Source organism: Platichthys flesus, chromosome 9 (genome assembly GCF_949316205.1).
Source record: "Platichthys flesus chromosome 9, fPlaFle2.1, whole genome shotgun sequence".
NCBI lineage: Eukaryota > Metazoa > Chordata > Actinopteri > Pleuronectiformes > Pleuronectidae > Platichthys > Platichthys flesus.
Window position 1 is genome coordinate 8,234,970 of NC_084953.1, and position 24,334 is coordinate 8,259,303.

Here is a 24,334-nt window from a genome sequence, read left to right on the forward strand (position 1 = left end):
TACAGTATATAATCCTAAACTACGATTCAAGTAGAACTGTTCAAGCTTCATATGTTTAAAGTACATTTGGTTGTAAAGACTTTCATTCCAAAATGTGACAAACTCCATTTAAATTTAGCACAATTTCAGCCTTTTTCAATACATTTTAACTTCATGTTTTGGAATGAAACCCTTCATGTACGTAATGTTTATCTCATGCCTATACTGTTGTTACTATTGTAAGACTAGAAATAAAAATGTAACAGTGCATCCCAGTGCAATAACAACCTGCTTTGGACATTCAGTTGTCTTTCATGATAGAAAAATTAAAATAAAAATTCAATTAAAATAAACATAAAAAAAACTTAATCAAAGGCATTAATGTTGTTTCTGGTGTTTACACATAACGTTAAGTCTTTGATTAATTAAACTTGATTCATTTTTTTACTAACTTTGGATCAATTGCCATAAACATTTTTGAAAACTGTGTAATAATAATAAGATGAGGTTTCCCAACACTGTTACCCGATGACAATCACAGAAAATTATAAACGGTAATTTTTTACACTATTTTTACTAAAAACAAATGTCTTATCATAAAAATAACATTTGCACACAGTGAACAGAAAGAATTCCATCCACATAAGCGATACTGTATATTCTTCAGAAAGCATTTACAACCATGTAAACACCTTCTGGTATATAAAACAATCTTGATAATTACATGTAACACGTTTATTTAAGCTCCTGTTTGAGTGTCTGCAGCATTTAATCTTTTATAAAGTGCACTCTGAAAGGTAAAGGTCAGATTGTAAGAGGTATAAAGACGAAGCCCTGAGGAACGCCTCCCATTGGTTTTACATTGTACCTTGCATAATATTCGTTCAGGATCAAAATACTTCAACATTGGACTGATGAGACTGATGCAGAAAGAGAAGACACAGTGTAAGATTCATGAGCCTGAATAAAGAGTGTAAAGCCACTGAACTGTTGACGGGAGAACAAGGCACCAAAGCCATTACCAGGAAACAATAACTTTTGGTTCTGTCATCACAGGAGGCCGAGTTCAGTTCCGTTGTCCTTTGTTGCATACCTTAGATTGCTACCAACAATGAGAAACATTCAAATGAACATAAAAAGAGAGATACAAGTTTTGAGTCTGTGGTTGGTCCTGTCAAGCTGCGTCCTGCGCTCGTGTGGTAACTTCACAGCTCACTGTCCTGTGAGTTGCTGCCCACTATAAAAAGTGCAGATGGATCTTTACTGGAGCTCTGTGCTCTATGTTTGGACTTTCTGGATTTACTGGATTGTCCCTGAACTCCGTTGTTGCTGCTGTCTGATCCACTGCTGCCCCTGCGGCTCGTCCGAGGCATCTCCTGGTCCTTCTCCACAGCCTGAGGTAACTTGGTCATTGCCATACTGTTGCTTTTATCTCCGTTAGATTTGCCTTCCTTAGATTGACCCTTGCTGGATTTGGCTTTTTTGGATTTTCCCTCTTTCGGTTTCCTGTCAGACGATGTCGTCGGCTGCTGTGGGGTCTTGCTCTGCTGAGGGGGGGTGACTGGGGGGTGCGGTTGGAGGGTGGGAGGATTAATCCTCAAGGGCAGTACAGTCAGGTTGGTCTGCACCGTCCCGTTGCTGATGGCCACATCCGTGAGGCCATCATCATCATCAGTTTGCTCTTTGGCAAAGTTGACAAACACCTACAGCAATGAACCAGTTTTAGTGATTTGCAGTGAGGATTCATTTAGGTGGGTCAGGCTGATGATGTGAGATTTCTGATGATATTTGTTATTTTCTCCTTTTTTTGGCGTGATACTAGTAAACTGAGTAACAGCTAATTCACTGTTCATCTGTACATAATCCAAACTGCTATATAACAATATGTTTGACAACAAGTTGAGAGTAGTTGCATCATCACGCTCACCTGGTCCAGTGTGGTCTGTGAAACAGAGAAGTCGGAGATGCCCAGCTCCTCGTGGTTGTTGGCCAACACGTCGAACACGCGAGCCAGGCAGCAGGCGTGCGAGGGCAGCTGGTACTGCAGCACGTTGTGGTGACGCTCCTTGAGCTCGATGCTGGGGAAAGAGCTTTTCATGTAGCTGCTGACGGGACACAAGTCCTGGCAGGGTTTAGTGTCTGCCAGACGAAGAACAATGGTGTAGCCATCACCGAACCTGAAAGATGAAGGACAGGAGCAAAATATTCAAGATATAAATAAGTTCAAATCATTTGTTTGCCGTTCGGGTTTGAAATTAGGATCTGGATGAGGTGTCATTCTGTTTATTTATCAGTATACTGGAGATAAACAGTTCAAGTGTCTGTTTATACTCTATTTGGCGATTCCCTTGATTTCAGATCTGTTAAGGCCCAGACCACCGCAGTCAACTCATGACTAGGGATGGGTATCGTTAGGTTTTTATCCGATACATGTGCTTAACCGATATAAAAAAAAAATGACAAAAAAGACAAAACGACGCTTGTCAACATTTAAGAATGGCTTTCTTTTTTTATCCCAAATATATGAACTGTTTAAATTTAAAGAGGATTTTATAAATATAAATAAATACAAAACACTTTTTAACTTAAAATTATGAATAATATATGAACTGTTAACTAAAGTTTACATATATGAACTGTTAACTAAAGTTTACACTATACTTAAATAAATAAAAATATATACAATACACTCGTGACTGACTTCGGTGCCTGAGCTAATTTAAGAGTGAGGATGGCTTTTCCATCAGTCGGAGACATTTTACATTACATTACATTACATGTCATTTGGCTGATGCTTTTGTCCAAAGCGACTTACGATTAGTACACTCAACATTCATGAGGGGCCATTTAGGGGTTCAGTATCTTGCCAAAGACACTTCGGCATGCAGATGGGAGAGAGTGGGGATTGAACCGGCAACCTTCTTGTTGAAGAACCACCACTTTAACCACTAGGCCACACCGCCCCCCGTGTCTCCGTGGCTAGGGCTGTCGCGGGCACGGCGTCAGGCCGCCTTCGTCTCCCCATAATGCCGACGCTTTTGTGGAAACTTTCTCGGCTGGGTCTTCGTTCCTCCCGCCCGAGCCTTTCCAAGCCGACCCAGAGCCGGTCGCGGCGCACCGCCCAGAGGAAATGTGCCCGGCGGGGGGCAGCCAGCGCCGGGGAAAGGTCTGGCGAGGAGATCCTCCCACACCTGCACGGAGGCCCTGACGCACCCGGGCAGCGCTGAGACAAGGCCCGACGGGAGGCGCCCGATCCCGTGAAGGAAGGAGTGGAAGTGTGAGGAGGCGGGAGGAACGAAGACCTCAGTTCAATTGGCTCAGGCACCGAAATGAAGCACCGAAATGAAGCACCGAAATCAGCGCTGCATTTCGATCCAGGTAGGTACCGGTTGTATTGGAACCGGTTCTCGGTACCCAACCCTACTCATGACCATAAATATCATCAAGTGACCTATTCAGCTGCTCCACTGTGACATCAATCTCCACAGGAATATAAACACAGAGAGGATCCATCACACATCGCTTCACCGCAATGATAGTTAAACTCAAAACTTATATTTCAAACGTTAATGAGTGTTAATTTAGTAAATGATACTGAAGAGAGGCGACAGAATGCTTTGGGTTTGGGCTTTGATGTTGATCCGTGGTACTGGTATTTTAGATGTTACACAGACACTTGTTTACCTGTTCTTCAGGTGCTGAACAGATCCCAGACACTGGAACCTGCCATTGACCATGATGGCCATGCGGGTGCAGAGAGCCTCACACTCCTCCATACTGGCATAAGGACACAGGAGTAAACAAGTTAACAGTTACACTGCGAGTCGATCTTCAACAGTTAAACAGAAGTTAGTAAAATTTCTGTGCCACTCTCACAATAACTGATTTTATTTAACACCACTCGATGTCTCTGTGTTTTCCAGAGCTCCAGTGAACTTTTCCAATACTGCCTTGTGTTAGATTATCATCCCCTTTTAATGGGTACATTATATAGGATTTTACATCTCCTCCTACCTGTGGGAGGTGAGAACTACAGCTCTTCCCTCTTTGGTGACGCTGAGGATGCAGTTCCACAAAAAGCGTTTGGCCTTTGGGTCCATACCAGTGGTGGGCTCATCCTGACATGAATTACAAAAATAAAAGCATGAGGGAAACAGATGGGGTCTCTGATGACTATGTTTCTGATGATGGCTGTTTGTATTACAGATACAAATAAAACAAAAAAACAATATTGAATGGTGGTCTACAAAGAGTGATGTACATGTGAATTTTTTTTTGTTATTGACAATAAATTGATCCTCACCAGGAATATGACAGGCGGAGCTCCTATAAGGGCGATGGCAGTGGAGAGTTTCCTCTTGTTGCCCCCGCTGTAGCCTCCAGCCTCACGTTCAGCGTACTGTGTCAGCCCCAGCTTCCTCACCCCCCACTGTGCCACCTTCAGGACAAAAGAGACCACGTCACTGTAACTTCCTGCATCTGTCACTCCACCAGAACTACAATGGACATGTAGGAACATCCTACTGCAATATGTTCAGTGCAACGCTGCATGAGAAAAAAGCCCCCGATTCTGATTTGGGAGTCATCGTGGATTACGCTGGTTAGCCATCATGTCAACATGGTCCCAACAGAGAAACCAATTAGCTTATTATGAGCTTAGTCAGGTTTGGTTTTTGTAGCCATTAATTACCAACTGTAAACACATAGAAACTAATTGTATTAAATGTAGTAAACCGATTGTATTAGTGTTGGATTCTAAGACAGACTTTATTTTGATGGAACTGCCAGGAGGGGGGCATCTTCCCCCCACATGGCTGCTCATGAATACATCTAAATTGAATAACATTGACCTTCCCTAATTTAAGGGAAACTGCATCTTTAGATCCACTTTTTCAAATATAATAACTCAACGTTTTTTATAACATTGTCTGACAAACTCATATACAAGTGTTTGTACCCAATACCTTGGTGACAGATTCCTCCTGAACCCCCCGCAGACGGGCGTACAGCTCAAGATGTTCCCGGCCTGTCAGCAGGTCGCTGATGGCGTCAAACTGTGGACAGTAACCCATCAGCTGGTGGACCTTCTCCATCTCTGTCAGCACACTGAGAACCACGTAACCATACAGTTCATCACTTCTAATGCTGATTATTTTTCAAACTACTTATAATACGTCTGCTGTTGCAAATTATCTTATTGTACTGTTACTACTGTCAAGACTTCAAGTTTAGGGATTTAGCTGTTTTTTAAATACTACATAACTGAAAACTGTTATACAAATTCAGTATAATTATAATATCTATTAGTTATTCCTGACAAACAAACAAACACAGTATAGTCAGAGCCATGTATTTGAGGGGATGTTTCAGGTGTACACCTATACCTGATATGGTTGAGGGAAGCTTCTCCATAGGTGATGGGTGTGTCTCCGGTCAGCATGCGAAAGGTCGACGTCTTCCCTGCTCCGTTCACCCCCAGCAGCCCGAAACACTGGAGGACAAACACAACAACACAACAAACCCAAAAGCAACTGGGGATCAGAAAATGTAATTGATGCCTATGAAGCAGGAGAGTCTGTAAGAACATATCAAACTCAGCATTCTAGACTGACATTTCCAGTGTCTGAAATGTTTGCAGTTAAGGTGGAACTGTGGAAGTCAAGACAAGGATGAGGGTAGAAAATGTTCCGCATTTTGGTTTATGACGCAGCTGAAGGCACAGGAAACACTGAGCAAAGAGAACAAGGATTTCCAATAAATATCATAAATTTCATCCAGCAATAGTCGCTCTGATATCATCTCTTTAAGCTTTAAAAAAGTACTTTATCAATAAAACTGTGACAACTATTAATGATTTCAGACAATGAATGTATCTGCAGGAGGTGATCCGAACAAAACTTAAGACACTCTCGTCTCTGTTTTCAATTTAATAGGACATCACGAGTTCTTGCGTGTGGTGTGAAAACGTCTCACCTCTCCACGTGGAATTCCGAGGCAGAGACGATCCACCGCTGGCTTCCTGCCCGCTTTGTAAACCTGAAAAACACAATGAACAATGCTGCGATGGAAATTTATATTATCTTTCTCACTGGGGAATTTACAGGTGAAGGCAGAAACTTCCTTGTTAGAAACAGAACTCAAATAACAAGAATACATTTAGGCTTCACAGGGAGCCACAAAGTGACATGTAGTTTGTATGTGAAAATATTGAATTTTAATTTTGATTGGATAATCAATGAATTAATTGTCACACATTAGTTTTACTTGTTAGATGTGTATGCTGGTTGTACCTTGCTTAGGTCGGTCATGGTGAGGATGTCTGACTGGGCCTTGCCACTTTTGACCCTCTCTCTTTCCCTGGCCACGTCCTCATCTTCTGGACCCAGAGGAGGCATCTCAGGCTCAGTCCACCAAAGCCTGAACAGAGACAAAAGCACAGAGAATCTGATTTACTTTTATTTTTATCTAAAGTGGAATGACCTAGCTATGCGATGTGTTTCTGAAAACACATTCGCTGCTTCACATCTCCACAATTAGTTCATGTTTGAGTCAGAATGATGATAAGCTTAAACCAAGCAGCCTTTATTGTTAAAGTTTAATCCTACCTGAAGTTTATGAAAAACTTGTATTGCAGCAGTATGGTGAAAATGAAGAAGATAACGCCTTGAGCTGCCATCGCAAACAAGTTCTTCCCAATAAAATCCCAGTGCAGCGGATCCAGAGTCGGTTTGCTGCCTGGAGAAGGAAGAAGCAATCAAACACACAACTGTATATTATGTCCTGTGTGTTTGCCTGTGTGAAAGTGCGTAATCATTTTCTGTAGTACGGTGATGAAAATACCCCACGTAGGAGAATCCAAAAATATTAAATGCAATTTAAAGTAGAGAAAAATAATCCAGACAAATTTACAAAACAAGGAACAAAATGTATTTTAATCCTATCTAATGACCTGTTGATATAATCCTGATGTTACAGAGTACACAGAGTCTAACTGGTACATATATGTCTCGGTACAAATGTATAGAGCAGGAAATAAAACCCTCCCCCCTGGCTTCATACCCAGTCTCTGGAAGGCGTCTGCCATGGCCTGATTTTTGGCCATGTCGATGAGACCTCGTCCCAGACAGAAATGAGGAAAGATGAGGAAGACTTTCTTTAGGATCCGATTCACCTCGTTCAGATGCTGAAACAAAATGTGGAATATTCATAGGAACAAAATGCAAATGTCATTTTTTATCTCGTTACACATGATCAGATTACTAGATTTTTGGCTGTCCTGTCTCACTTTTAAAACTTAAAGAATTAATTTGGGAAATTCCATAATCATACACGCTTTAGAGAGACTTCTTTCATATTATTGTGATGTAGCTGAGAGAATAAAATTCTTTAACTTATTAGCTCATGTCGTATCACACACTATCCCCTGTCTGTCCCGACAGTCACAGTTTGTACCTCGTCTACAAACAGCTCCAGGACGAAGGTGGCGATGCTGCCGTTGATTCCAATGAACAAGTTGATGGAAGTCAGAACCACATAAGCTGTGCTTGGTACGCTGAACACAAAGGACGCTGGGTACATGAGAGGGGTAATGGACCACCTAAAAATGATAATGAAGTTATGTAGTAAGTACAGGAAGAGACTTTGCTGAAGTTATAGACCATGATCCAAGTGGAAAATTCTGGAAGTAGTTTAATCTTGGATTGTTTATTTCATTTTAACAGATATACCACTCTGATCATGTTAGTCTGGTCTGATTTAATGATTTTGAGGGAGCAACACTATGGATTGAAGTCAGTGGATTCTGCCTCAACATACCCATAAAAGAGGAGCAGCAGGACGAGAGCGGGGAGGTTTGTCTCCGAAACGTACGACTGCTGCTGGAAAGCAATGAAGATCAGCACCACCATGGTGGCTGGAACAGTGTAGTTCAGCTGAAAATGAACAGTTCATTAGAGGAAGTCATTCTCCTAATAGTTTGTGCACTAGAATAGTGGCATATTAATCATGTTAACCAGATTATATTTAGATTTTAAGACCTTGACTCTGCAAAGTGCCTTGAAATGACGTAGATTGTGGATTTTATGAATGAATAAATCTCACAGTATGACAAATGTGCCACTTTCTCCTTAGTACTGACCATGTCCCAGCTGAAGTTGGCGAGCCAGTAGAGGATCGGTTTGACCCCGCTGACAAACTGAAGGTGTTTGGCTTTGCTGACTCGCTCCTCGATCAGAAAAAGGACAAAACTGGCCGGCACAAAGGACATGGCGAAGATGACGCATATGGAAACCAGAACGTCCACTGATGTCGTCATCCTGAAGGAGTGACACACAACATACAAAAAGCAATAAATCAGTCGGATCCTGCTCAATGCAGACACCCACATAATAGATTTTTGACATTTTATGTAACTAGTGTAGATTGGTTCCGTAAAATCTATCAAAGATTTACCATACTCCCTAAAATATTCTACCTTTACTGCATTCAAGATTCTGACAATCTTAAAACTTCCTTTGAAAAGTTTAAGACTCAGGGCTGTAGCGCCCCGATTGAGATTTATTACATCTTCACAACCACAGGGGGCAGTACAGCATAACATCCACCAACATCAACCCGAATATCTTACAAGGCCATTTCTGTGAGTTGCTCTTTTGTGAGGTTGAGTGGGTGGTTGTAGGCAGTGATGCCGTGTCTCCTCCTCTCTGGACCTGGCGGTAGACTCGCCCTCAGCAGACCATTGTTCATAACGTTGACAAATGACACCATGGCGTGCCAGCCTTTGTTATTGAACCACACCTAAGTACAACAAAGAGAAACACTTCTTTTCAAGTATTTATATCCTGATTTGTCCTTTTAGGACCAAAACCAGACAATGAACAGAAGAGACTAACACACAGACACACATTTACCTTGACGTTGTTTTGACTGTTCATTTCTCCGAGAATATCCGGCAGCCGGTTAAGAAGATTATTCAATGAACTGTTCTGTGATGAACGACAAACATTGTAAAATATAAGAAGAGTCAGGCTGACAGCAGGATTTATTGAACAAGCCCGAGCCCTCGCTGTACCTGTGGAACTCTGTAGCGACTCCTGATTGCCATGACCGAGTCCTGGACATGATGGACCTGAGGTAAAGTCTGGGTGGCGCCGCCACCGAGGGAGAAGCCTCCATATCTGCAAAACAGAAATTCAACTTTACGTGCCTTTTGAAAATTATCAAGTGTTTTTTTCTTTTTCATTCCATTAGAAAAGTCCTTTGAATAAGAGAAACCGAGTGTGAACACTAGAGATAATTTGCTTTCATTATGGTGTTGTATTCGTGCAGCTTACCTGAATTCATTCACCCACTTCTTGGTTTTCAGGCTGTAATTGAAATAGTGTAAAAGAGTAAATATAAGAGGAAGTTGAAGAGGAAGACAGAACAACAACACATTATCTTGTCATTTCAAAGACAAAATCAACACTTTTATTTTACACTATAAACGATACAGAAAATATATGCATTTATGTTTACTTTATCAATTTCAATTTTTATATATATTTGTCTGAATTTGTGTTTTCTCTAAATCTAGAGTTATTTATAATTAGGTTTAGGGGAAAAACTGTGAAATATCAAGCTTCAATTAGGGTTGGATAATAAAATCTTAAGAATCATTGCTACCATCAATCACAACTAAAAACCTGAAGTAGAGAAGAAAATAATGAAAAGCCTGTGAAAGAAATTCAATGTTACCTTTTCTTGAGGATCTGAGAGTAGGTTTTCACCAGATAATCAGAGATATTATATGTTGTTAGATTTTGGAGGACATCTCCAGTCAGCCTCCTTATCTGAAAAACAAAACAAATCAAAAGATGTCAACTAAAAGTCGAAGGGAAATGTTACAAGGCTCAAGGAGACGTTAGGTTTGTTTTGGATTAAAATCACAACTGAACAAACATCCAAGTGATTTCATCAACACAGCTTTCTGGCCTGATGTGAAATCAGACCTGGGGCGGTGGCAGTCCGCCTGCACCCTGCGGACAGTCGGGGAGCATCCGTCGAATGTCCTCTGTGCTGCACTGACATTCAGGAGAGGGTCTGTCTCTGCTCCAGTTTCCTCTGTTGAACATCTGCCAAGTGGAGTAAGACACCTGTGGTCGCATGAACAGACCATCCCGCTCACCTTCACACTGACGACTCCTGCAGGGAGAACAGGGAGTCGACACAGTGATTCATTTCCTCTAAACATGGAAATGCAGTCAGACTATCAGGAATTAAAAATAAAGTAATAATTGAAAGCATACGGATTCATTCAAACCCAGAAATTTGGACAGGCAAAGATAATTTTACGGATTATATTGACTGAAACACCAGTGAAGACTACTAAATACTACAATGTACATCTACCTCAGTGAGATATACTTTTTTGTTTGCAGAGATTCTCTTACGTGCTGTTGTCCTCTTCCTCTGTGTCCATGCACTTGGTACCAAAACCCGGCTGGTCAAGTAGAGCTTCCAGCAAGTTCTCTATGGCCGGGTTCCCAGGGGCGTCGTTGCTGTAAGTACCAAACCAGAGGGGAAGAAAAAACAAGGCGTCAAGAGAAGAAACCGACCAGAATTACACCTTCAGTTAGTAGCTGGTTACTTCTGACAGAGTAGAACAAACTAATTCACAAAATCTTTTCGTGGCTGAAGAAGATACTGAATATTTGAGTGGAGGCCAACCTGAAGAAGGTGTACTGTTGTCCGTACATCCACGGCTGCAGCTGCAGGTTGGGGTACTTCCCAAACGGAGGTACGATTAGGCTGAAGAGAAGGGCAATCAGGACAAACACGGCAGGAAGAACAATCTGAAACAGGAAGAAAACTACAGCTGATTGACTTTACATTATCAAATCAATGTTTCTCTAGTGATGACTCATAACCAATTCCTCTTCTGGAACATGTGCAGTCAACATTTGGGAAACACTAGGGAGTATAGTTGCTGTTTGGCATCACCTGAGCGAAGAGGCCTCTGCGGCTCCTCCGAGCATAAAGCCAGCGTTTGACAAAGAGAGCCCTCATCTGCTGCCACGTCAGCCACCAGCCGGTCATGGGGATCCCACCTCGGCCGTCTCCGCTCAGTGGATCAGTCTCCTGGGATTCTGTAAACAGGAGAGACACGCGATGAGAACTCACTCGAATCTACTGCGCAGAAAAATAGATAGACTACTGTCAGTGTCATCAACCTTTGATTCGGTGATGACAGAGTAAAAACGTGACATGACAACAGAGTTACGTCTTATTGTTGTGTTTCTATTAAATTATCTTTCATCTAAAGGAAGTCAAGTACCACAGAGTCACTACAACTAACAAAGACAAGGGTTCGGTGTGTGGAGGCTCGATCAGGCAGTGTCTACCGCTACAGACACTAGTGGAGACTTGTATGTTGTAGTTTTCAGACAGCGTTTTTCTGATGAAAGGTACCTTGCTTACGAAGCCTTTTCCTTCCTGGCAGCAGCATGAAGACAGACAATTGGAAACATGTTCTGACTGTTCATGGAAACACTGTCTGGTATGTACATACATCTACTGCGTGTGTCAAAGTGTTAGTGCATACCTGTCTCTGGTTCTTCATCACATTGTATCTCCACTCTTTGTCCTGCTGGTGGCCGTTGGCCGTCGGGGGATTCATCCTGCAACTCAGATTCAGCTTTCACTTCAGATTCCTCGGCCACTCGAAGGAAAATCTGGAAAAGAACACAAATTCTTCAGTAACACAAGAAAAGAGAAGTTCATCTCTTAGGTTTATGACAAAAAGGTTAACACTCCAAGGTCTCATTTTAACATGACATTCTTCTCTGGAGCAGCCCTAAAAATACGATTGGATTTATTTCACCAATTCGACTTTAAATTCAGGTTGACGTAATAATTCAGCTGGTCAGGGTTTAAGGTACAACTATATTTCTTGCTTTTGTTAAAGAGACACCCTGGAATTTGTCTGCATGTTCTAAAAGTTGAAGATGTCGCCAGCAGATGGCAGTAGAGAACATCAAATGGTCAGAGGTCAGAGGCGCAGAGAGCAGGTACCTTATTCACAGGGAAAACTTATCAGGCTCCAGAAGTCCACTATCAGAGCTAATCTGATGCTAGAGTTAAGCCCATTAAGACCATGGCTGCTCCACAAATATCCAGCCTCCCTGATAAGACCTGGCTGAGCTCATGTAAATCACACCAGTGAGAAACGGACTCACTAATGTGAGACGTCATTTACAGTATCTTCAGCATCAACCCGCTCGCCCCCTGAGCCACAGCCTCCCCTCTCCTGAATAAAGTGTGAGCCCCCTACATGTTACGACAGTGGAAGTTTTTCTCAGGAGGAGGTTTCTGGGGGATGATAAGTTGCCTTTCTCATGTGAAACTGATCTCTGCTGTTTTAATAGTAAGTATAGAAAGCCTGCTCCATAGCTGTGAAGACGCATGCATACCAACAGGAGAAGAACTCTTAAGACCATTTTAATTCAATATTTGTCTTGTTAGTTGACCATTATGAATGTATGTTAAAGGCTTGGGAAGTTTTTATCAATGTAGATGTAAATATTGTACCTCCTCCAGTGAGCTGTCTGAAATGCCGTAGCTGCTGATGCCCAGCTCAGTGCGCCTCTGATCCAGGTCGGACAGGAAGACGGCCAGGCTGCTGTTCTTAGCAGCTTCCTGCGGCAGGTTGATCACAGCCTCTCGTCTTGACTCCTCCACCAGCCTCGCTCCCGGGATGTGGTGCTGTGCCAAGGCGAGCAACGCAGCCAGGTCTGCCAGGATGATGATGATGATGATGACGACAGAGGAAAACATTAGTTCTTCATTTACCCTTTGGTATTAAATCATGAATAATAAACTGGTGCTTCTAGAGCGTGTAAGAGTACCACACTTGAACTTAATAACAATAATTTTGTACCACCTCAGTTTAGAGACTATTACAGCTGTTAAACACTCACATGAGCTGTTCTCTTCACTTCCCAGCCCAGTGTCTTCACTCAGCGACGATTCACTGTCCTGAAAAAGTTGCAGCAGGACAAACATGGTGTCACAAGATCTACACGAGGCAAAACACTTAAACTCTTTGATTTTCACTAATTATGGTGAAAAAATTAAGAAAAGAAACCAAACCTTGAGAGGAGGCAGCTTGTTGGTGCTGGTACTGGTGCAGATGCTGGTGTTGCTGGGGGTGCTGGTGTTCAGTCCTTCCTTCTTCACTACAGTGAGGTAATAACCAGATCCCAGTTTGGATTTCAGGAATAGCGGTGATCCGCAGCAGGAGAGCTTCCCCTGGGAGATGATGGCAATCCGGTCACCCAACAGCTCGGCCTCATCCATGTAGTGAGTGGACAGGATTATGGTCCGGTCTTAATGGAGAAAACAGCAGAGGAATACGGTCACTCAGTCTTGACATTTTTGTGGTGACTCTTTAATGTTTTCAGGCTGATGAACTGTTTAATTGGTAATAATTATATTTGTATTTTTCAGATTGGTTCGACAGCAGTCAGGATTAATGGAGAGAGGAATGAAAGGACTCATTTAAAAAATATAAGAAGCTTAGTTTGAGAAACTGTAGCCCAAATAATACCAGAGCTCCAAGACTGAACCTTTCCAAAACTTTCCTTACTGGACAAAGCTGGTCAGTTTAAATCCTCCCATTCAAATCTAATATTGTTTTCACCCAGCACAGGCCTGAATTCAATATACAGCAGCTGTTCTCAGCAATTAGCTTTTCCCTTCCTCGTTAATATGATTTTGGGGTCACTTCATAGATGCAGTAGCTTGTTGGTTCCACACACAAACATTTTAAATTTTTAAAGAGAGGTGTTATGTTTTGGCACAACTTATCATCTGTCAGCCTATACAAATTATCTCAGGACTTTTTATCCTGACCCCCAAACGCCACCACAGTTGAGATACAGCTCATAGTTCCACACCTTTGCGGTATTTGAGCAACAGATCCCAGATCCCTCTGCGGGAGTAAGGATCAACTCCAGCTGTAGGTTCATCCAAAACAACCACCTTGGATCCTCCTACAAACGCTATGGCCACAGACAGCTTCCTCTGCATGCCACCTGACACAAACACAGAAAAATAGGTTTTCACCAATTAAAAGAGGATTAACTGCCTTACATTAATATAGTTCCACATGTTAAGAGTTAAACTAGTGATTTTACCGGAGAGGTTTTTGGTCTGTTCATGTCGTTTGTGCACCAGACCGACGTTCTCCAACAAAGTGTCCAGCTCGGCATTCACCTCTTCTTCAGACAAACCCTTCAGACGTCCATAAAACCATACATGCTCCTCCACTGTTAGTCTGAGAGAGAGAGAGAGAGAGAGAGAGAGAGAGAGAGAGAGAGAGAGAGAGCGAGAGAGAGAGAGAGAGAGAGAGAGAGAGAGAGAGAGAGAGAGAGAGAGAGAGAGAGAGAGAGAGAGAGAGAGAGAGAGAGAGAGAGAGAATGAACATCTGTCAAAATCAATCCATTACTTTATATAAAACTGTTTATTAAACACAAACTCTTCAGACTTGGAATTTATATCAAAATAATGTGACAAATGTGTCTACAGAATTGGGAGACGTGAATCTCACATGTCAAACAGGACATTGTGTTGTGGACAAACTCCCAGCATCCTTCGGATGATGTCCATGTCGTGGCGAATGTCCAGCCCCTTGATGTAGACGGTCCCAGAGGTTGGTGGGAACAGGCCCGTCAGAACGGATCTAACATGTAAAAAAAATGTAGGATAAAAAATAAATAAAATACAAGTTCTTTTGATCTAGCCACTTAATTTAACTCTGCCCCAGACATTATTATTATTATTTATTTTTAAATGTAAACTCTAAAAGAGAAGTTTTTTCAGTTGCCAGCTGAACTCACATGGTGGTGGTCTTGCCAGCTCCGTTGTGGCCGAGGAACGAGGTGATCTGTCCCTCATAGAACTTCAGGTTGAGGTGGTTCACGGCCAGTTTGGCTCCCTTCTTGTAGATTTTCACCAGGTCTCTGATGCTCACGCCCAGGATCAAGTTACTAGGCTCTGCTTCAATGTGATCTGATGACATACACACAATTCTTATACTTTGAAGAGACAACATATGTTATTTATCATTAAGGTGGACGGTCATCCTAAAAAAATCTAATCATGACCCTTTTTCATTCATGATTAATATCTCCAATCTGAATCCTCACAATTTTCAAATGTGTTGTCGAGAAAATACAGACTTGAATCACCCATTGAACTTTTCAAATTAAAACACAATATTGCTTTGAAGACACAGCTTTGAATGGCACCATATCTTTAGCTAAATAGGTATTGATCAGCTCAGTCACCTTCTATCAAACTAGATACAAGAGGAGGAGGAGACGTTGAAAAGCTCCCAACCTGCCACCTGGCAGGAGGACCGGTTATGAAAACTCTGTCCAATCAACAAACTACTCAGTCATGTGACTTTGTGTACAAACTAGATAATAATCAGATAAAGCCACAGCCAACTGTATGTGTGGTTTTAACCTTGGATGACAACGAAATAAAAAGCAGAAAAACAGCTTGGAAAACAGCTGTGCTGATGTGCAGCAACATGTGGAGTCTCGTACCTCCATCCTGCTCTGCGGGTGCCGGAGGGATCGGCATGCCTAACTCCAGGGGAACTCCACCCCAGTAGTTAATCTGGAAGATGAAATACCAAGGCCTCGGGATCCCATATTCACCTGGTATTAAGAAAGACAAAAAGAAATTGGTGAAACAAAAAGAGTTACAATTAATCTTAAGTAATTACATTTTTTTTCTTTTTAAATTAGGTTACAAAATAGCATTGTTCTTGTGTCTTGTCATATTCAGAAGACTAACAGATGGATTAAATCTTAACCTCCACATTGTTACTCCATCTCAAAATCCCAGCTGCTCACTCAACCATTCACTTAGAAGGTGTGTGATTTACTCGACCGTTTGAACTTTTCTCCTTTACAGAGAAGGAGAACAGGTTGGCTGGCATTTGTGGTTCCATAACATTGACTCCGAGATGGGAAATAAATGACTTTTCGCAATTCAGGCCACATACCCTCAGGAGTTGCCCATGCACATGTGTACATGGGCAACTGGAACTTGTGTTCCAACTTGTGTTTCCTGAAAGTCCAGTTGCCAAAGTCAACATATAACAACTCTTAAAGATACCGTGACCTTCATGACGGAGACTCTTAAGAAGTTCAAAGTGTTCAATATAATTTTGGAACTCAAAATTTCCTTCTTTGTCAGATTTTGTTCCCAAAAAAGTGAATGTGGTCATACCAGGGAACACAGCTTCGATGTACCAGGCTGCAAAGGCGTAGATGAAGGCGTCCACGTAAAGCATGATGATAGAGATGGTGAAGCTGTAGGCGTCTCCTTCCACCGGGCTGGAGCGCAGGTTGTGCCACTGGATGCCAACACCTTGCTCCTCGTACTGAGAGAAATACTCACAGCCGAACCCAAACGCCACAGGAGAGAGAAAACTCTGAGGAAAAGAGAAGAAACCATTTTAAATCTAGGTGACATCCATTGAGATAATGCCCAGAGCAAAAGTTCAGACATTACATTTTGTTCCTTTTGTACACATTAAAACTTTGATTGTACCCGTAGTCATTTGACTTACAGCGAGGATTCTATGTGTAGTGGTGAGGTGGTCCCTCCAGGCAACACAGAGCACATAAGGCAGGTAGAGGCTAAAGTATATGAGCCCCCCACAGGCAGCAGCCAGGTTGGCTTTGGAGAAGAAGGTACTAATGAGAAAACACTGCATGATGGTGGCAGTTGCAAACGCCATGAGGAAGAAAAAGACAACAGACGGGTCGCTGTATGGCAAGATGTCCCCAAACTGGAAAGAAATAAGACAAGAAGGTGTTTAGCACTAATGCATATTCATTCGATTTTTAAATATATTTGGTGCAGAGTGAGTGGTCATCTCGCCTTGAGCATAGCAATAAGAAGCGCTGCAGAAACCAGGAAGGGAACCACGCTGCTGATGAACCAGCTGAGCCACAGCGTTCCCGTTCCCAGACCCATAATCCTCATGGTTTCCTTCAGTCTCGCCTCCTTCTCGTACACCACACCTTTTATGATCATGGCGACTGAGTAGATCCAGGCCAAAGTCATGAAGAGTGGCAGGGAGCGGTTCAACACTCGGAGAAAACTGAGGAAAATCAGGATCAAACTGAGAACTAGTACTTTAACATTTTTTATTTCTTACAAATGAAAAAATAATGATGTTGTAGAAGCTTAAAGAAGCTAATTAGTCATTTTAATTTATTTATCTTAAATTATTAGAATACTCGTTATGATTTGAATATACTCTAACTTGGTTATTTTTTTAATTATTAGATTTCAAAATAAAACCCAATATGATCCCTGAAACAGACTTAAAGAACCACTTGGATTAAGATGGTAGATTGTTGATGCACTTGACTGTTCACATCATATGACTTACACATCATCCACATAGCAGGAGTAGGGCATCTGCTGGATGTAGATGCCCGTAGTTTGTTTAACTCCGGTCAGGACACGACTCACAGCTTGCTCCACTAGGTCCTGGACGTACACGAAGCCGCCCCAAATGTAGCGCATGTCACTGAATGGGTCAGCGGCTGGGCCAGGATCCCAAAACCTGATGAAAAAAAGAAGCAGGTATTTTTATACAACTACTCTGATCTACTCTACTATGATCTGAGTCTCTGTTTCTTAGAGAAAAGTTTGTGGCACGTGAGGGAAAAACCAAAACACTAGTACTACTTGTGTAGTGTAAAAATAGCAGGATAAGAGCCTTTGGGTGTTTTCTCAGTACCTGTCCTTTATTTTGTTGGTTCGAGTCACATCATCAATATCCATTCGGATCTTGTAGGTGACGTGAGGCGGCAGCTCAGCAGATGTAGAGTTTGGCAGCAGGAAAACTACACCCGCCCAAAACTGCCTGTCCTCCAGCAGCTCAAGTGCTCTGTCAATCATGTGACCCTCACTCTCCAACCCCTCCAGTTTGTTCAAAGAGAAACACTGCAGCAGCGACAAAAAAGCATATGACAGGAACAAAAACATGAAGTGAAATATTTAAATACTTCACCAAATACTTGGCTGACATTTCAGAATTCACTGCCTGTTTCAAAAGCAGCGTGGGAATAAAAACAAACAAACAGAGAGAAAGAACCTCAGTGACTTGTGCCAGAGTGGTGATGGTGTGGCTGATGTCATTGTAGATGTCCAGCCAGGTAAGGGGTGCTCCAGGACTTCTAGGGGCGTCTGGTGAGGGTGTGGCCAGGAATCGTGAGATCCGTGAGGCCGTCCAGGAGGTGTTTTCCAAACGCAGGTTGACCAGGACCGCAACCTCCGGCCGCCTCAACAAATCCTGCACACAGATTCATTATATAAGAGAAGGGTTGATAACAGATTCCTGCTCTAACAGTGGATGGTGAGACAAACCTGCAACAGTTGAATCTGAACGCTGCTCTCCATGTAACTCTTGACCTGAGGTCCCACCTCCATCCAGGCTTCGTTCAGCTGCTGGAGGATCTGCAGGTCCTCAAACGTTTTGTTCACCTTCAGCAGACACAACTTGTAGTTAATTTCAGGGATGTATTCACAAGAAGTGGAGCAGCAGAAAACACTTGTTACACAAATCATGAAGATTAAATGTGTGATCCTTTATAAATTGTTAAGAAAAACATTTGCCTTTCACTAGTGAAATTCGTTGTCCCAGTTCTGGGGAGTCCCAAAGCTGGTCTTAACTTGCCATTGCCTAATTATTGCAGGTCACTTCTGACAATTTCAGAAATAAAGCTGAAACCAGCATTACCACAGGCCAAGCTAAAAGCCCATAACACAGGCATGTTTACAAAGGGCAATGCACTAATGCTTTGAATGGTAATGACACATGCTTTGGAAACGTAAAATGACAGCAGTGAAACATTTCTTCTCGTTAATGAGTTCCCGTCTATTTAGCAGACAAGCATTTGCACAAAGGTTGTAATCAATCTTGCTGCTGTTTTTTCGCCTGCAGACAAAAGTTCTTTTTCAAACTTCATTTGACAACATTATTAACAGGTTACGTGACATCCTAAACCTGTTAAAATCCTAAACCTGTCAAAAATGTCAATCCTCTTAAACACTTTGATGTTTTACCTCTTTCATGACTTGTTTTATTGCAGGTGTGTCTGGTGTGTACAGCAGTTTTCCAATGAAGAGAGGTTTGATTCCTCGCCACACAATGCGAGACAGTGGGTTGGACTCCAGACCCTTGATCAAACTTTTACAGAAAGGAGCTGCAGGGCAGGAAAGAAGAGACCAAGTTGGACAAATGTTTAATGAACAAAACCAGGTTAAACAATATGAACAGCACACGCAGAACAGCAGGAAATTAACTGAAAACACGGTGCAAGTCATCTTGTCTCCCTGTTCTGCAACGATTGCCAGATTTTTTGTTACAGAGCAATTTATCAAGTCTAAAACAGTTACCAAAGAAATTTTCCATGAAAACAAACTAAGACATCTGCGTGACCTCTTACTGGTGTTGTTGTCCCGGTCCAGCTTGGAGTCCTCAGTGCCGTTTGTTCCTAAGAAGGACTTGATGTCATTGTCTTCGTACCAGTTGAGTGAAGGGATGCGTTCACCGCCAACCTCAGGGTGACCGCACATGATCCTCGAGAAGGCTCGGAAACTCTCTCGGGGCCGCGCCGTGCGATTCTCCGGGGACAGGAGACGAAGCGCTGCGCTCATATCTGCAAAACTGGAGAGGGAGGAAAACTGAGAAGAAAGAGAACGCAAGAGGAAAATGTTAGGAGGAAGAGAAAGAGAACACAGCAAAACATTGTAGTATACGGCCACCAAAAGCTTCTTGAAGCCTCTACATGTAAAAGGTTGCAAGGTTGATGACAGCCTATGATATGGAAGAGTCAAAAGCTGAATTTTGTCATACATAAACTGAAGTCCTTCCCATTATCACATTAAATATGAGAGTCTGCTGGACCACGAGGCGATAACATGATTTCAAGACCTTGTGTGTTTCCAGGGACATTAACTGAAACTTTCTGACCCTGTAACTCGTTTCAAAGTATTTTCCTAAATTATTCTTAATAGTTTTGATATGATCAACTTAGGGCAGAGTAACATCTGCAATAAGCACAACTTTAATAAATAAAAAATCAACAGAGGCTTCTGACATCATATATGAACAAAAACAAACATTTTCCTGCCTACTCGACATAGTATAAATATTCATTCAGCCATATGATTAAAATCATAGGCCGCAGGTAAAAATAACAAAGATGCAGGGATGGTTTCATTTTATTTGAGGAGACTTATTGATAATAATGGCAAATGTGCAAAACAACGTTTTCTGTCTTGAGGCGATTCAATTATTGAAATACAGAAAAAGATGGACATCAGATATATCTCTTACATCATCCATGAGGACAGCCAGCTCCTGGGAGACTGAGGTGACAGCCCGACTGATGTCCCTGAGGTTTGCAGCATTGGCCATCAGACGGTTTCTCTGACAGGGGGGGGGACACACAGAACGGTTTATTGCTGGAACCAACAGTGAGGAAATCTGTGTCAAAGCAAACTGACTGAAACTGTCACTGAATACATTGAATCTAACTTGTCCGCTGATTCTTACTGTGAAGAACTTGCTGAAGTCGAGCTGGGAGAGAAACAGACGTTCGGTCTCTTGCAGGACGTCAGCAGGCAAATCACAGAGCTGAGTCTGAAGATCATTCATAGCAGCTTCTCCTCCATCCACCGTCAGGAACTGTCTTAACATGCTCGCATTACACACCAAGTCCTTCAGCTGCAATTGAGCTCCAGCCACAGCAACCTGGAAGGGATCAGATTCATGCCCCACATTCACTTTTAAAGGGCTTATAAGAAATAAAACACAGAAAACTTCTGCTTACCTTTTATTATTTGTTATGTTAATGGTAGATTTTCGAGGCAAAATATTCCCATGTTTCAATATTTTTTGTCTTGCCAAACATTTAGCTGAATTAATCAATTTATTTTCTATTGAACTTAAATTTAGCCCAGCAAATAAAAAAAAAACATTTCCTATTATAACATATTGCACCTATATAAGCTATCGTGAAACTGAATTGAAAGTTTGTGCCAGAGCAAATAAACTGATTTAACAACAGCCATATTCTTTATTATTTGAGGGCGTTAAATTTGTCCTAAAAACAAGAATTTTCAGCCGATATCTCACCTGAAAGTTAAGACGAGCCTTCATCAGCTGGTCCACGGTCCCAGGGGACAAAGAGGTGTTGGTCAGGAGGAAGGGGGAAAGAGTCTCATTGGCTCTCATGTAATTTTTCACCGTTTCAACTGCAGAGGAAACAGAGACACTAAAATCAATGACAGAATATATCCACAAGCTGTTGGTAGATCCAATACTTATATTCCCATCATTTAATATTTCCATCTTTGTCTGTTATGAAATTGTAATACAGGAATGATACTGCTAACATGCTGCATTAGTTTTGTTTATCAGTCCTCAAGCAGACACCATGCTTTCTTTTATAAAAAAACTTTTTTATCTGTTTCCAGTAATGTGTTTTAATAAAAAATTCATAACATGAACCTCCACTCAGCTGTAGAGACAGAAACAATAGGGCAGAGATGATTGATAATTGCATTTTCGTAATTTATGACGATGACTTCATCCAGCCTTCTGGTTAATATCTAAATCCTCCATTAGATTGTTAATGAGGGACTTGTAGCAGAAAAAACCCTGAATAACCTACATTCATTCATTCATCTGATTGTTTGTCTGAAGTCCTCATGTAATCTAATCTGCCCACAGTGAAGAGAAGCTGAACAGACTCTCTGTGCTGCGTTCACAACAGCAGTAAAAGGCCACATTCAGCCAGTCACTCAACACCTGTTGAAAGCCGTTCATGGATTTACTGTAACCCCGACCACGCTGTAACCAATCAGCTCTGCTCAGATAAGTCTGGGAACAGAGCTGGATCAAAAACAAATCCTGGAAACATTTCAGTGCATTCAAACCCCAACCCTTGATCGTCCACTGTGGCTTAATCCTGTTATACTGGCTTTGACTGTGTTTAATAGAGAAAGGTTGTGCAATAGCAAAAATTAAGCAATTTCAACACTTGAATATGAAACTTAAAATATCAAAAAATGCTTTTATATGTAGCAGTATAACAATTCAGCTACATGACAAATAAACCTTCTGATGTATTCACTGATTGAAACACTATGGTCATCTCGTCTCCCTGTACTCCAACACACAATAACCTTGTTTACATCTTCGCTAACACAAGCCAAGGATGTTTCAGATTTTCCAATGTTCATCATATATTCAGATTCCTGGAAAGCAATCTTAAAGGTCAACAATGACATCATACTCTTGCCCGTTGTGTTTGGTCATACTCCAATTACTGGACTCATAAATATATCTAATGACTTTCTGACCATCATTGTATCTCATGAGGGATTATTTTCTGTGCGTATAAAAAGTGAACAGTAGTGTGTTGTGTTGTCACTGTGTCAGCATAACAGTATTAGAGGATATTCAAACAAGCTGTCGTACTTGGCCAAGCTCCAGGTCTCTCTCCCAGCATCCGGACGCTCTCCATCAGATCCTGAAAGCCTGAGAAGCTCCGGTTTCCCCCGTAGGACAGAATAGTGTGGGCGTCCACAAAGAGACGGGACAGTCTGTGGTAGCAGAGCAAAATAAAACAAAGTGTCATTACTGGAATAAACAACAGTTAAGTTTTATATATCTGTTGCAGACTTTTTTCAGTTCACCGGCTAACACAAACTCCATGTGGATTAGTGCTAGAACAATGAATCTTCTTCCTGAGAACTCCGCCAGTCCTCACATCTGTCCATTCTTTCTCTAAAAACCTTGTCTACCTACATTGAGTTGTCAAAGTTGCCAAATTGTCCCGGGGTCTCCCCTGGTGTCGGGCTGTGGAAGCAGGGGTTGTTGATGTTGCAGACGATGCCCTGGATCCAGGGCAAGGTGCCTGCTGATGGCAGGGCTTTGTTTGGGAAATGACCTAGAAAAGAAAAAAGAAAAGAAAATCAAAACACAAACAGTTCAGCACAAGAAGATTAGCCTGAAGTAAAACAATGAAAATACTGTGGTGCTGACCCAAAACTAAATTCATTAATAATGTAATAACCCACAACCAGACATAAGCTGCCTTTAGATAAAAGACTGATCCGAAGAAGACAAAAACAAGTAGAGTAAAATGTGTGTTTTTACTTTGTGTATACTTTTGGTTTCCCCTCTTTTATTTGGAATACATCATGTATACACCTTTTCTGTGTCATGGTATTTCACGTTATGGAAGAAAAGTTCTACCGAGCCCATAAGGACATTTTTATTAAAATGAAAATAAAATAAAATCAGGTCCAGAACTTCACGGTTTAGGAAAACCAATGTGCGTGTCTGGAAGAGTCTTCACTCAGAGGGATTTAATCCTCTTGAGCTGGTTGGTAAAGGGACAGTTTTTGACCTGTGTGCGAGTATGTGTGAACAGACACATATGAAATCATATCACTCACATTGCTTCTGTTTGTAAGGAGGGTGTGATTGGCGAACGGAGATGAGGATGACAAAGAGGAAGAGCGGCCATAGGAGCTCGATGATCAGCTGGGCCTACATGAGGAGAACAATGGGAGCTGTTAATGGTCAATTAAATTCTTCTGTCAAAGAGCAGCAGGACCAAAGTCAACTGGAGTGTTCTACACAAACAAAACTTCAGACAATGCAGGTATTATCATCAATAATTATTTTGTTTCTCTGTGAAGTGAATTATGGCACCTTGTTCCTCCTGCGGTATGTGATGTTCTTCCAGAGCAGGAGGTAGAGCTGTCTGAAAAACTCCATGGCTCTGGACAGCTACCTGACCATGATGTGATCCTGGAAAACACAAAATGTTTCATACCATGTTATAAATACATACTGTAACAGGAATGCACACAGAGGATATTTGGGTTGCACAGATATAAAAATGGGTACTGCACAGTTATTAAACCCCTGTGCATTGATGGTTTGGTGCATTTCTACTGGGTGCAGTGCTGGTTGTAGCTTGTATATTTTATCTTTAAAAAACATTGTTTACCATTGCCTTCTAATGTTGACTAGAATTAAACTGATATTCCTCACGAATTTCCTGCAAAAGACAAAGCTGAGGCCGAGTACAGCTGAGCTTCATCTTTAGCTGAATAAGTACTTTTAACTATTCCATATTAGAGAAAGTTCACCCTCCTGTGTGTGGCAGATCAAACGGGTTGATGTTGTATTTATTGTGAGAGAAGGTTGTTTTTTCATGCCCGCTGTGATCTGCTGAAGGCGGACAATCCCCTCCTTTAT

General features: G+C 41.8%; 1 protein-coding gene across 1 annotated transcript; it reads right to left on the reverse strand.

The window, feature by feature from the left end:
• Positions 1–53: 53 nt before the first annotated feature.
• On the reverse strand, positions 54–23,875 carry abca7 (ATP-binding cassette, sub-family A (ABC1), member 7). The gene is made up of 48 exons (XM_062395980.1): positions 23,783–23,875; positions 23,524–23,617; positions 22,871–23,012; positions 22,541–22,665; positions 21,194–21,312; positions 20,612–20,809; positions 20,393–20,485; positions 19,500–19,737; positions 19,117–19,256; positions 18,418–18,534; positions 18,146–18,343; positions 17,789–17,994; positions 17,435–17,611; positions 16,918–17,140; positions 16,604–16,825; positions 16,261–16,465; positions 15,570–15,683; positions 14,856–15,027; positions 14,567–14,698; positions 14,154–14,293; positions 13,914–14,051; positions 13,108–13,343; positions 12,936–12,993; positions 12,547–12,749; positions 11,561–11,690; positions 10,960–11,105; positions 10,687–10,811; positions 10,410–10,517; positions 9,969–10,161; positions 9,715–9,809; positions 9,312–9,344; positions 9,050–9,155; positions 8,889–8,963; positions 8,606–8,775; positions 8,117–8,294; positions 7,795–7,910; positions 7,432–7,576; positions 7,039–7,162; positions 6,585–6,714; positions 6,270–6,396; positions 5,953–6,015; positions 5,364–5,470; positions 4,944–5,085; positions 4,283–4,417; positions 3,994–4,097; positions 3,664–3,756; positions 1,907–2,156; positions 54–1,682 (listed from the first exon to the last, which is right to left on the reverse strand). The coding sequence occupies exons 1-48, from the start codon at positions 23,846–23,848 to the stop codon at positions 1,185–1,187; spliced, it is 7,149 nt and encodes a 2,382-aa protein (XP_062251964.1). The 5' UTR covers positions 23,849–23,875; the 3' UTR covers positions 54–1,184.
• Between the last annotated feature and the right edge of the window lie 459 nt (positions 23,876–24,334).